Source organism: Elephantulus edwardii, unplaced genomic scaffold (assembly GCF_000299155.1).
Source record: "Elephantulus edwardii isolate Elephantulus edwardi_28Jun2011 unplaced genomic scaffold, EleEdw1.0 scaffold00048, whole genome shotgun sequence".
In the NCBI taxonomy this organism is placed as follows: Eukaryota; Metazoa; Chordata; class Mammalia; order Macroscelidea; family Macroscelididae; genus Elephantulus; species Elephantulus edwardii.
In genome coordinates this window covers 17,401,369-17,413,821 of record NW_006399798.1, presented here as the reverse complement: position 1 = coordinate 17,413,821, position 12,453 = coordinate 17,401,369, and the positions used below count along the sequence as shown (strand labels likewise).

The 12,453-nt window shown below is 41.3% G+C and overlaps 1 protein-coding gene across 1 annotated transcript in view; it reads left to right on the top strand.

The window, feature by feature from the left end:
- The first annotated feature begins 7,254 nt into the window (after positions 1-7,254).
- MILR1 (mast cell immunoglobulin-like receptor 1) overlaps positions 7,255-12,453 on the top strand; it is a 6,917-nt gene continuing 1,718 nt past the window's right edge. Inside the window, exons 1-3 of the mRNA XM_006886406.1 lie at positions 7,255-7,298; positions 7,395-7,453; positions 11,391-11,507. Coding sequence (XP_006886468.1) covers positions 7,255-7,298; positions 7,395-7,453; positions 11,391-11,507 — 220 coding nt within the window. The remainder of the gene's footprint in view (positions 7,299-7,394; positions 7,454-11,390; positions 11,508-12,453) is intronic.

Genomic DNA, 12,453 nt, shown 5'->3' with positions numbered 1-12,453 from the left:
TTTTTTGTTTGTTTGTTTTTTCATTTTTAACCATCATGAGGGAGCTCTAGTAGCCTGGTGTTAAGAAACTGCATTGCAATCCCAAAGGCACACAGCCTGAATCCACCAGGTACTCCACAGAAAAAGGATGGCTCATTTGGGGGGAAAAAAAGAAAGGAAAGAAAAAAAGGATGGCCAATTTCCTCTCCTGTGATTTACTGGCTCTGAAAATCCATTAGAGGGTCAAGTATGATAGTCTTTATGTGAATACACTAAAAACCATTAACCTATATATCTCCATATAAGCATACTTTATAGACTGTAGATCCTTAACAAAGAGGATTAAAGAAACAGCAGACATCAAAATAATCCCCTTTGTAAGGGTCTTCTATCATTTCAAGAACTCATTTCCAGCTGGTGGACATATAGATGTTTGTAAATTTTCATGATTATAATCAAAGCTGCATGGACATCCTTGGATGCCCATCTTTTCATACTCATGTCTTAGAAAATTCTCTCCCACTCTACATCCACGCAACCCAGATCTGGATGTGAATGAAGGGATTCTGGTGTTAGCAGGTGTGATAGAGAGAGAGGACTTCAGACTTCTTTTAAGAATGTAAGATTAAAAAAAAAAAAGAATGTAAGATTAAGGGGAGCTCTGGTGGCCTTTTGGCAAGGAGCTGCAACTACAATCCCAGAGGCGCACGGTTCGAATCCACAAGATGCTCTGCCGGGGAAGGAGGGACAATCTACTCCTGTACCAGTCAGATCTGATTTGATGGTACACTCACACAAAAATAATAAAAATTTAAAAAAATAATAATAAAAAAAAGAATGTAAGATTAATTTTTTTAATGGGTTAAAGTCAATCCTTAGCAGAAGGTGGGCCCACATCCCCCTCCATGACCAAAGGTTGGGTGGATGGAGAGGTGGTTTAGTCCTCAAAAGACAGTTGGCCATTTAGATGTGGCTGGACATCTTGCTTAGCAAGCCAGCTCTGCTCTGGTCTTGGCATGTCCAAGACGATCATGGGGACTTGATGTCTCTTAGAGATTCTTTCATCTGTGAAACACATCACAAGAGGTTGTTACGCGGATTGAAGAACCTGACCCATCTGATGTGTTGGCTTCAAATCTTATGGTCAGTGCTTAAGAAAGGCTATCAATGGTTTCAATGATAAATATTTCATGGAGGAAAAAATTTTTCATGGAAACCCTTTTGGACTTTGTACAGAGAGGAGGACTAGACTAGGTTAGAGAGGTAACTTGGAAAATCTGGATTTTCAGGTAAAATTTTTGACAGCATTTTGGATCCTTTCATTTAGTTGTAAGGCAGATGCCATCAGACCTGTCGGCTCCCCTGGATCAGAACCAAAATCCAAACCCACTGCTCTCAAGTGAATACCAACTCGTGGCACCTTCCGTTAGAGTTCAACTGTACATCTTAACAGGAGCAAATCACCTCAGCTTCCTTCCACGGAACAGCTGGTGGATTCAAACTGTCAACCTTCTGGTAGCAGTAGAGCATGTTCTCTTCCACGCCACTTTCCTTAGACGAAGCAGAGGTGCATGCTAATGGTTCACCCTCCCTGGAGACTGCTGTTCTCATAGTTGTCTGGATGGTTCTCGCAAAACCCTGTCCAGGGCCATCTTGGATTCTGCTGCTGAAAAGCCCAGTTGATCTCAGATTGGTTATATCTAAATCATATTCATCTCTGGATAATGCTATTAAAGATACTAACAAGTCAGTGATTTGAAGCATCTTCTGAATAAACTTTATTATTTTCCATCAAAGGAATATTTGTTGTTGTTGTTGTTGTTAGGTGCCATTGAGTCAAGTACAACTCACAGTGACTCTATGAAGAACAGATCTGAACCCTGTCCTATCCTGTGCCAACCTTGTCATTTCTAATATACTTGATCCCATTGCTGCTGTTGCTGTGTTGATCCATCTGCCTAAGGGTCTCCTTTGCTTTCACCGACCCTCCACTTTTTCAAGTATGAGGTCTCTTTCCAAAGAATAGTCTATCCAAGCAACATGCCCAAGTACGTGAAACGAAGCTATAACATCCTTGCCTTTAGGAAGCATCCTGGCTGTTAGATAGGAAAAGAGAGTGGAGAGAGAGGGAGACAAAGAAAGCAGCTGGTCCCAAGTAGCCAACAGGCCTTTATGGTGGGGTCTGAGGGGGGACGTCAGGTGACTGCTGGCAGAGAGGATCAGAAGTGGCATGCAGGCAAAGTCAGCTTCCTTTTATACGGGCTTTATAAAAGGGACACCCGAAGAGCATGGAAGTTTGCTTCAGAATTTGGGGACAGGAATCCTGTCAATGTGTGATCAGGCCCAGGGTCTTATCAGGATTTGGTCATCTAATCACCTTATTGTGACTTGTAAATGATCGGGTTTCTTCAAAGAATTGTCAGGCCTGGGAGTTAGGCCTGGGGATAGCTCTGACATTCTGCCTTTACTGGTTCTGCTTTCTCCAATATATGACGGTCCATGGGACATTCAGGGCTCTTCTCCATCACCACAGCCCTAAGGCATCCGTTCTTCTTCTGTCATTCATTCTCTAGGTCTCAGATGCTTTGTAAGTGATTTTTAAAAAAAAAACCACCAAAAACTATGGCCCGCACCAGGCACATTTGAGTCTTTATTTCTTTTTTTGTACAAGGGATAACATGGACATAGTCCCCCAGAAACACAAATTGTACAGTCGAGTTTCCCACAGTTGGGGAAATCGCAGAGGTCAGCATATCCAGAGCGGAATGGAAGAGCCTCATCCCAGGAAAACCACCTTTGTGATGACGGCATTTCCTCTGCCAGGTGAGTGTAGTCTTTAAACTGACATCATTGCTTCTCAGTAAGTCAGAGAAGACCCTGACAGAGACTTTCCCGACACATTACATCTCAAGGTTTAGGGACTGACAATGGGATTTAAAAACCAACTGGATCTTAATGAGAATCCAATAGTGTTGAAACTTGATAAACAGCGGGCTCTGATGTGAGTTTTCCCAGACTTGGTTTTTTTGGGATTTTTTTCATACTCGTTTTAAGAGAGATGATAAAGCATTTGGGAAACAAGATGTTTGCAGAGCTTTATATTTAATTAGTGCTATTTTAACAATTATATTAACAGTTTCTATTGTACTTATATAATTATGCTAACTATTTACTAAACATTTTAATATTTCACTCAAATATTTCAAAATCATAAAATATTGACATTTTAATATTTCAATATTTTCTGATTTATGAGGTTAATAAGGTAAATAAAAAGCAGTAGAAAATTCTATAAAGTAAATAAACATGACATACCACATGCAATCAAAAGAATAAATTATGAGAAGAAAGCACAGATTTTTAGTATATTGTATGGAAAGAAATTTTTATTTGAAGACATAAGTAGAAAAAAGTAATTTTAAAGACACTTAAATGTACTGTTTTCTGACACTTTACCAAATGGTATTTGTAAAGGTCTGTGGAAGGATAAACAAACCAATTCATTAAACTTGACCCTCTAATAAATGATTTTGTGACTTAGAAATATTAGATACTGAAAAATACTGGCTAAATAAAAATTCCAAGGAGCCCTATGAAGCTAGAACAGTTTTGAATTGTTGAAGTGCTATTGTTCATCAGGGGCAGAGGCTTTAATACCACGAACAGTTAACACTTACATAAAGAGGAATTCTCTTTATTGAGGGAGCTCTCATGGCCTATGCGTAAGGAGTTGTGCTGCCAATCCAAAGGCAAGTATTTGGCTTCACCAGATGTGCTAAAGGAAGAAAGATGGGGAATATCTTTCAATGTGATTTAGAGACTCTAAAAACCTATTACAGAGTCAACTATGAGTTGGTTCCAACTGGGCACAACGACATGTATCGCCCAATTAATCAATGTCAGGGCACTAACTAGAAAAGTTCAAGGTGGTTTCCTATATCAAACCATCCCACGCACTAAGCACTGAGTAAAATACCAATACCCTGATGATCAACAAACTCTGACTGCACTGCAATCCCAAAGGCAGGCAGTTCAAATCCACCAGCTGCTCTGTGGGACACGGATGGGCACTTGCCTCCTTTGCCGTGTTCTGACTCTGAAAACCTTCTGGAAGGTCAGCTGTGGGTCGGTTCTGACTGCACAGCACTCAACAACAGACTCTGGAACTGTTAGAATTCTTTCATTAACAATTTGCATGACATTACTAAGGAATTCATTTGACTTAGATCCACAATCAACACCCATGGAAGCGACAGTCAAGAAATCAAACAACCTTCTAAGACTCAAATCCCTATGCACATCCAAAAACTTCTCCAGTAGGGTAAAAAGGGAAGCCACTGACTGGGAAAAAGTATTCGGTAATAACATATCAGATAAGGGACTTATATCCAGAATTTATGAAATACTTGAGCACCACAACAAGATAAAGGTAAAGAATCCAATAGAAAAATGGGCACAGGATATGAACAGGCACTTCATCAAAGACGACATTCAGATGGCTAACAAACACATGAAGAAATGCTCAAAATCCCTAGCCCTAAGAGAGATGCAAATTAAAACAACTATGAGATATCATTTCACCCCAGTCAAAATAGCAAAATTTAACAGAACAGCAAGCAACAAATGCTGGCGAGGTTGTGGAGAAACTGGAACCCTGATTCACTGTTGGTGGGAGTGTAAAATGGTGCAACCCCTGTGGAAAGCAGTATGGCGCTTTCTCAAAAAGTTGCAAATAGAGATACCATTTGATCCAGCAATTCCACTACTGGGAATATACCCTGAAGAGACCATAGCTGACATCCAAGCAGATATATGCACACCCATGTTTATTGCAGCTTTGTTCACAATAGCAAGGAGCTGGAAACAACCTAAGTGCCCATCAACAAACGAATGGCTAGAGAAGCTGTGGTATATTTGCACAATGGAATACTATGCTGCATTAAAAAACAAGGAACTCATGCAATATTATTCAAAATGGGTGACTCTGGAGAACATTATGCTGAGTGAAATATCCCAGTCACAAAAGGACAAATATTACATGATGCCACTGTTGTAGAATGGGACTGTCCTTGGGGTTGGGGAGAGACAGAGTAAGATGGGTTCAATAATGTATACTTCACTGAAACAGAGGAGAGAGAGAACCGTTTAAAAGAGAGATATAACTGGGTATTTCTGTCATCACAGGAGACTAGAGTGAGGGCTACATGGTGGAGGGGACCTGGGGGAGGGTTTGTAAAACAATGAAAGAATCTTTTCTTTTACTTTTCCATAATTTTTGGACTCATGTACTTATAACATGTTAGTCAAATTTGTGTCTTCTAGATTGCAACACCCCCATGATACATCTTCAAGGATATGAACATGTACGGCCAAGCACAATCAATAAGAGTGCATCTAAATTCCAAAATCAATCTCCATAATAGTCTATGTGTTTCCTACTGCCAAAGGGGCCCTTTAGAGTAGTGAGAGAAGATCTTCACCCTGAAACCCACAGCGTCCCTTTTCAGCAGGAAGTAGCTAAGAGAATACGCCATCCCCTTTTCCTTATGACTCAGGGTGAAGTCTCTCTCAGGGAGGAGTGATAGGGAATGGCAAAGGACACACTGACAAAGAAGATTAATCAGAACTGGCTTTGACAAGCACTGTGGCATTTGGACAAGAACAAACTGGGAGGAGGGTAGAGAGAATAGTGCCACAATGAATGAGTGGAAGCCCAAAATCTCTGTAAATGTTTATGAAAATTAATAAAATATAATTATAGAAAGAAAAAAAAAGAAATCAAACAACGTAATGCTCTAGAAAAATCTGTTGTAAAGTACTTTTTTAATGAAGTACTGTAGAGAGAGAAAGGAAAGGGGGAAAAAAGCCAGGATCACTTGGAGCCATTGTTAAAAATCAGTGTCTCACGCTTTGTCAGTAAGAAGTTCAGCTTTTAGCAAAGTTGATGTCCATTGAGGGTCTCTGGGAACATCATCAGTGAGACACAGATGGACAGATAGAGTAGCAGCAACAAGGGGCTGAGTCACAGCTGTGATTGTGAGGATGACACAGGACCGGGCAGGGTTTTGTCCTGCTGTAGATAACAGTTGTCAAGAGTTGGAGCTGTGTGGTGAGAACTCTTACACATCGTTGGTGGGATTGTAAAATGGTACAACCATTCTGGAAGGCAGTTTGGCGCTTCCTCAAAAAACTGAACATAGAAATTCCATGTGACTCAGCTATTCCAGTACTTGGAATATACCCCAAGAGAATGAGAACTGAGGCACAGACACTTGTACACCAATGTTCGCAGCAAAATTATTTACCATCGCAAGAACATGGAAACAGTTCAGGTGTCCAACCACAATGGGATGGATTGAGAAATTATGGTACATACATGTTGGAATACTATGCAGCACACAGGAGCAATGATTTTGTACATTCCTACCTAACTTGGGAGGGATTGAAGAGCATTATGCTAAGTGAACTAACTCAGTCCCATAAGGACAAATATGGTATAAGATCATTATAAGGAGCCAAGGGAGGGAGGAGGGGAGCAGAGGGAAGAGGATGGGGGAATGGGGTTTAATCACAGGGTTGCACAATTTGATGGGTGGATGGAGGGAGGGGGTAAGTAAAGGAAACGGGAAATATCCAGTGTGAAAAACAATATATATGAACTTTATAAGTAAACCAGTATAAATAAAAATTTTATTTTTACTAAAAAGAGTCAGAGCTGATTTGATGGTATCTATCAACAAGCAGTTCAGTATCTGCTCCAAGACCACATCAAATTTCTATTCAAAATTCCTTTTCACATAAGCAAGTCCAAGTGGCCTCAGGCAAAGAAAATCTACCCACCAAAACCAAGCCCACTACATTCCAGTCAATTCCAACCCATGACTACCCTCTCTCAAGCTCCAAGGCTGTGGATCTTTACATGAGAAGACTGCCTCATCTTTGTCTCAGGGAGTGGCTGATGGATTCGAACCATCAACCTTTCCGTTAGCAGCCCAGGGCTGCTTAATGACAATCTAATAGATTTTTTTTTCTTCTTTTCCTTGTTCTCCACTATTCAATTTCCACTTGGTCTAAGTCACATGCCACCTGCCACAGCACTCCCTCCTTAGGGGAAGCCAAGGAGGAGCCAACAGGAAGTCAAGCAAACCAAGCAATCAGATTGTGTAAAACTTGCTCAAATCTTCAGTTTCCTTAACTCGCTTAAGAAAGGCAGAAGTTCACTCCTAGCCTGCAGCCCAACCTCCTCTCACTTCATCTCTGACTTCATTAGAGGGAATGTGGTGTCACTTGGTCAAACTGGTCTCTTGGGGCATTTTTTCCTTTGGGGACATCCTGTAAGAGCCACTTACCATTTGGTGCCTTGAATCTCCAACTCAAAACATGATGTGGAAAAAGAGTTGCCTCTTGTTCCTTTTCTCTCTCTCAATTCAGAAAGCAGTCGTGGAAGATGGGGCTGTGAAGAAGACAGCAGAGGGTAAGTCGGATTTATCTCCTTCTTCCTAAAAGCAGATGCTGAGGTGGCCGAGAGATACCTCATTAAGGCGTTTCTCTCTACTGCAGATAAACAACCAAAGAGTAAAATCTTTTCAATGACTAATTATTTAAAACTGAGTCATTCTAGGGAGGGATTAGGGGCACATTTCCCAAAATTCAGAGACAAAATATCTAGAGTGATTTTGCAATCAAAGTCTTATTTTCTTGGTGCTGCTGCTGTTTGCTTTTTGAAAATCAGAAATCCAACATGCAAATGTTGCAACATATTCCAAGTATCATTAGAAGTATGCCAGGAGTTTATCATCAGAGAGATCCTCCCCCTGGTTCTGCCATCCACTTGATCTCAGCTCGGGCCATCCGTGCAATCACTTTAAGCTTATTTTTGTATGATAAGCGAGGATAATAAAAGCATCCACTTGGGAGGGTGGTTTTGAGGACTGAATGAGATAACTTACGTTCCTCAGCACTGTAGCTGGTGTATGTATGGTGAGCCATCCACATGTGTTAGCCAAAGCTGCTGTTGTTAACGACGAAAACGTCCTTCCTCCTAACCCCACCTCCAATCCTCTCCCTCCCACTTCCGCGGGCAACCACCGCGAACAGTCATTGCCTGAGCCCTATCCTAGTAAACAAACTCTTCTGTGACTTTTACGCTAGGCAAACAACCACACAGTTGTATCATAGGCATCTTTCTCCATAGTAAATGTGTTTATTATTTTCAACAACTGCCTGGAATTTCATTAATATATTTACTGGTCTAGTAATTGACTTTTCATTTTTGTTTGTAATATAGATAATATTATAATAGGTATCCTTACATATCAAACTTTGTGGACCCAGGAGAATGTGTCAGTCCTAAAATCCTAGAAGTAAAATTGCTCATCAGAGAGAATGTACCTTTGTATTGTTACGGATGTTGCTAACTGGCTTTTCCAACCGGCTAAGTATCTCTGTGCTCATTAATAGTGGGTGTCCCTTCACACCCTCATTGAAAGCAGAGCTCACCATTTTTAAAATTCGTGTCAGTCTGATAAGTGAAAAAGCACAGCTTCCCTGAAAGTGGAGTTCATAATTTCTAAAATTTGTGTCAATCTGATAAGTGAAAAAGTACATTTCTGTGATGTTTTCATCTTGTAATTAACACATTCTTAGTCAAGTGCAACAACTTTTGAAAGCTTGGGCCTGGAAGTAGCAATTCCACCTAAAGGACATTTGAGGATGGCTATCTAGTCGTAAAATCAAGGCTATGTCATTAGTTGAAGGAGGGCTAACTTAAGAGAAGTTTTTAGTAGATGCCACTGAGTTGACTCCAGTAATACAGACCTACTTGTTATACAACAGAACACTACTTGTTCCTGAATTATCCTCCCAATCACTGTGATGTTATGGCGTGTGATCAAAAACATTCAGTCTACAGAAAGCCTTTCAGAGCACACAACTGGCCTTCTTCACCAAATAAATCGTAAGGGAGAAGAGGGAGGGAGGGAACTTAAGAATATTTATAATGAAAAAAGTTTTAAGAAACCACCACCAATTGTAATAATTGAATATTGATCGAATCAACAAAAGTAAATTAAAAAACACAACTGGAAAAATTTGAGCACTAGATATTGAAGACATTGTTGGAGTACTGTGAAGTATTTTTTAGTTGTGATAACGGTGGTGCTATGTTTACAAATGAGTCCTTATCATTTAGAGATTCAGTGTCTGTGTCTTCTTACCAAAGAACACGTGTAATGGAACAGAGCCGGCTTTACTGACTTGTCTCAGCAAGGGCAAACACATCCATGGGAAGCCAAGCAATGTCCCTGCAGCAAGGTGTTAGAAGGACTTTCGCCCGGTAGGTGGTGCAGAGGCTCCCTGAAAGGTCAGCAGTTTACACCCACCAGCTGCTCCATTGAAAAAGGTGGGCAGTTTCTCGTCCATTAAGATCTGTGGCCTCCGCCTCAGGACTCACTGGAGGGTCAGCCTGGGACTGAAGACGTTCAGCAGCAGTGTGTTCAGCTTCTCTGTTCGGGTTTTGGTTGTTCGACAGCTACAGCCTCACACAGGGAAGCTCTCCAGCAATGGAGCAACTCAACCCCCTTGTCCCACAAAAACGTGTCTGGCAGACAACCGAGCCGTCAAGGGGTATTAATGAGGACTTCGTGTGTTATTTGCTTTCCACAATGCTCTGAACCCCTACTGTCCTTAGAATCAAGTGTGGTCACAAAGGGTCAAAATGTATCTCTCACGTGCTCCACCATGAAAACAAACAGGAACATCAGGAACTATTCTTTGTTTCTGAATAAGGAAGTCTTGAAAACCAAGACAAAAAGAATGGGTTTGTGGTTTTCAACTAAAGTATCTCAGAAACTCATGACTTGGGACCGGATATATGTAAAATTGAATTTGACAAGGGCTCGTTACACACACAGACACATACAAAGTCAAATACAGTCATGCACTCAGTTTCACCTTTGCAGGTAAGTAAAGCCCTTGCTCTCTGGAGTCCCTGCAGTGGTGGGATCTTTTCATTGCCCCCTCGGGCCCTCCACGTCCCTTAGGAGCACCCACTCAAGGGCCTGAGAAGTGTGTCCCCAAGAGACTGATTCCTAATAACTCAATTGTTGCTGTCTCTCTCAAAGTTATTTATTCCTTTGTTTCTATTTTTCAAATGTACTAGTTCAGATAATGACTTACTGATTTGTCTTAGACAAAATTTTACTCCATGTGTAAGCAAAAATATCTTTTTCTCTGAAGAGTTACGAAGCCTCGGAAGTAGGTTGGACCCTGTGTGAAAGCCCTGGACCCTTCCCAACCATCTTCTCTTCACAAATGAACAGACTAAGCACCTATAAGTCACTACATCTCCTGCCCAACCCAACTACAACTGATTACTTCTGTGATTTTCTGTCCTTTCCTTTCTCACTCACTCATTTCCGCTGAGTCAGAGCTAAGAGATGACCCCCCCACCGTGCTCTCCCACTGTGAACTGCACAAAGGGAGACTGCCCATTTTTATCCCAAAGACTAAGTGCTGGATTTGAACTGCCTGCCTTCGGGTTGACAGTGCAACTCCTTACCCATGAGACTACCAGAATCAGATGATTAAACAACTTCAGCTCTGATGTTGTTGTTAGGTGCCGTCTAGCCAAGTAGAATCATAAAGATCCAACCTTGCCTTATCCTGCACCACCCTGTTTTTATAAGTTTTCAGACACGATTATGTTCCAAGAAACCAAATTCTGCCATTTAGTTGGTTCTGACTCATAAAGACCCTCCATTGGGTTGTGAGGTTATAATCTGTATGAGAGGAAATGGCCCATCATTCTTTTGGGGAGGAGCTGGTGGATTTGAATTGCCAAACCTTTGATTGGCAGTCTGATATTAACATTATATTACCAGGACCCCTCCTTGAAGGTAAGTGATGGATTTGTGTCTTTTGTCTCAATTCATCAAATGGGCCTTTTCTGGATGGTGGTCTGACTGGTTCACATTCAGCAGCAGAACATCAAGGCCCCACTGCGGGTCAGAGGTCAGCTCCCAGCAGGCCAGGGCCCAGCTGTCAGCGCTAATTTTCTCTCTCTCAGTACTGACATGCACGGATGCAAGAAAATGCACATACTGGTCAACCCAGCTATGCAGGCGCTGGAGCCTCACACAGGGAAGACCCCCAACAATGAATGGCACACCCCAACCACCTTGACCCATAAAATGGGCCTGGAAGACCACTGGGTCGTCACCAAGGAATATTAACGAGGACTTCTTCATCTTTTGTTGTTTGTTTTCCAGAATGTCCTTCACTCAGTCTGTCCACTCCAACCAGTGTAGTTACAAAGGGTCAAAAGGTATCTCTGATTTGCTCCTTCAAGAAAAAACCTTGGACAGGACAGACATACTCTTTGTTTCTGGGTAAGAAACTCTTGGAAACTAAAGAATCCATGATTTTTAATCTAAGCATTTCAGGAGCCCAAGATCTAGGACCTTACAAATGTAAAGTCAGCGAACCCAACTGCTCACGGTACAGTCAGGAGTTCACCTTCAGGTTCGCAGGTGAGTAGAACACTTGGTATTTGAACTTTTGGTATAAGATCTTTTTCACTAGGGCTCTCTCTGTATGTCTTGGGAACACTCACTCCCTTCTGTTCTCTTTGTAAAAATGGGTTTTGACTGGTTTTCATTAAACTGTTCATGTATTTTGTTCACAAGTTCATTGTATACCTTTTGTTTTAAAAGATTAAGTAAAATTGATTAACATAATTAGTCACAACATCTGATCAGTCCCTGATTACAGAGTGTCTTTCCCTTCACCAAACTCAAATAGTGACTATCTTTTCTCCTCTTTCTAACCCTTCTCATTCCTGACAACCAACCAAAAAGGATTCTATCTTTGTGTCAACTTTTTCTTAGTGTTTTATAGTAGTGATCTTAGAACATCATTGACTTTTTGCAACTCATTTCTATCCCTTGGGAAACTAGTGGCATAGTTGATGGCATGTGGTGCAGCTAATCCATTGGCTGTGGGTCTCCTCTATTCAAATCCACCAGGAGCCTCTGAGGGAGAAAGATGGACAATCTCCTCCCATTGTGTTTCATGGCCTCAGAAACCCAATGGAGGATGGCTGTGAGTTGAAAGCATTTGGTTATGTCATGCAGCATTATTTCTCCTTTCTTATTCCATGTTATAGAATGTTTCAGGAAAGCATTATCATTTTTTGGTGTTGCATAGTATTCCATTGTGTTAGTGTACCACAATTTCTGTAGTCATTTATGTTTCATCTCTTTGTAAGTAGTGTGGCGATAAACACAGGTGTGCATATATCAGTTTGTGTCACAATCTTAATTCCTTTCGGATATACACACCTAACCATGTTGTTGTTGTTGTTATGTGCCATCGAGTCGCCTGCGACTCATAGCAACCCTATGTACAACAGCCCTAAACTCCGCTCTGTCCTGTGCCAATCGCACTGTCTCTGACACTCCCAACCCAATTATCCCA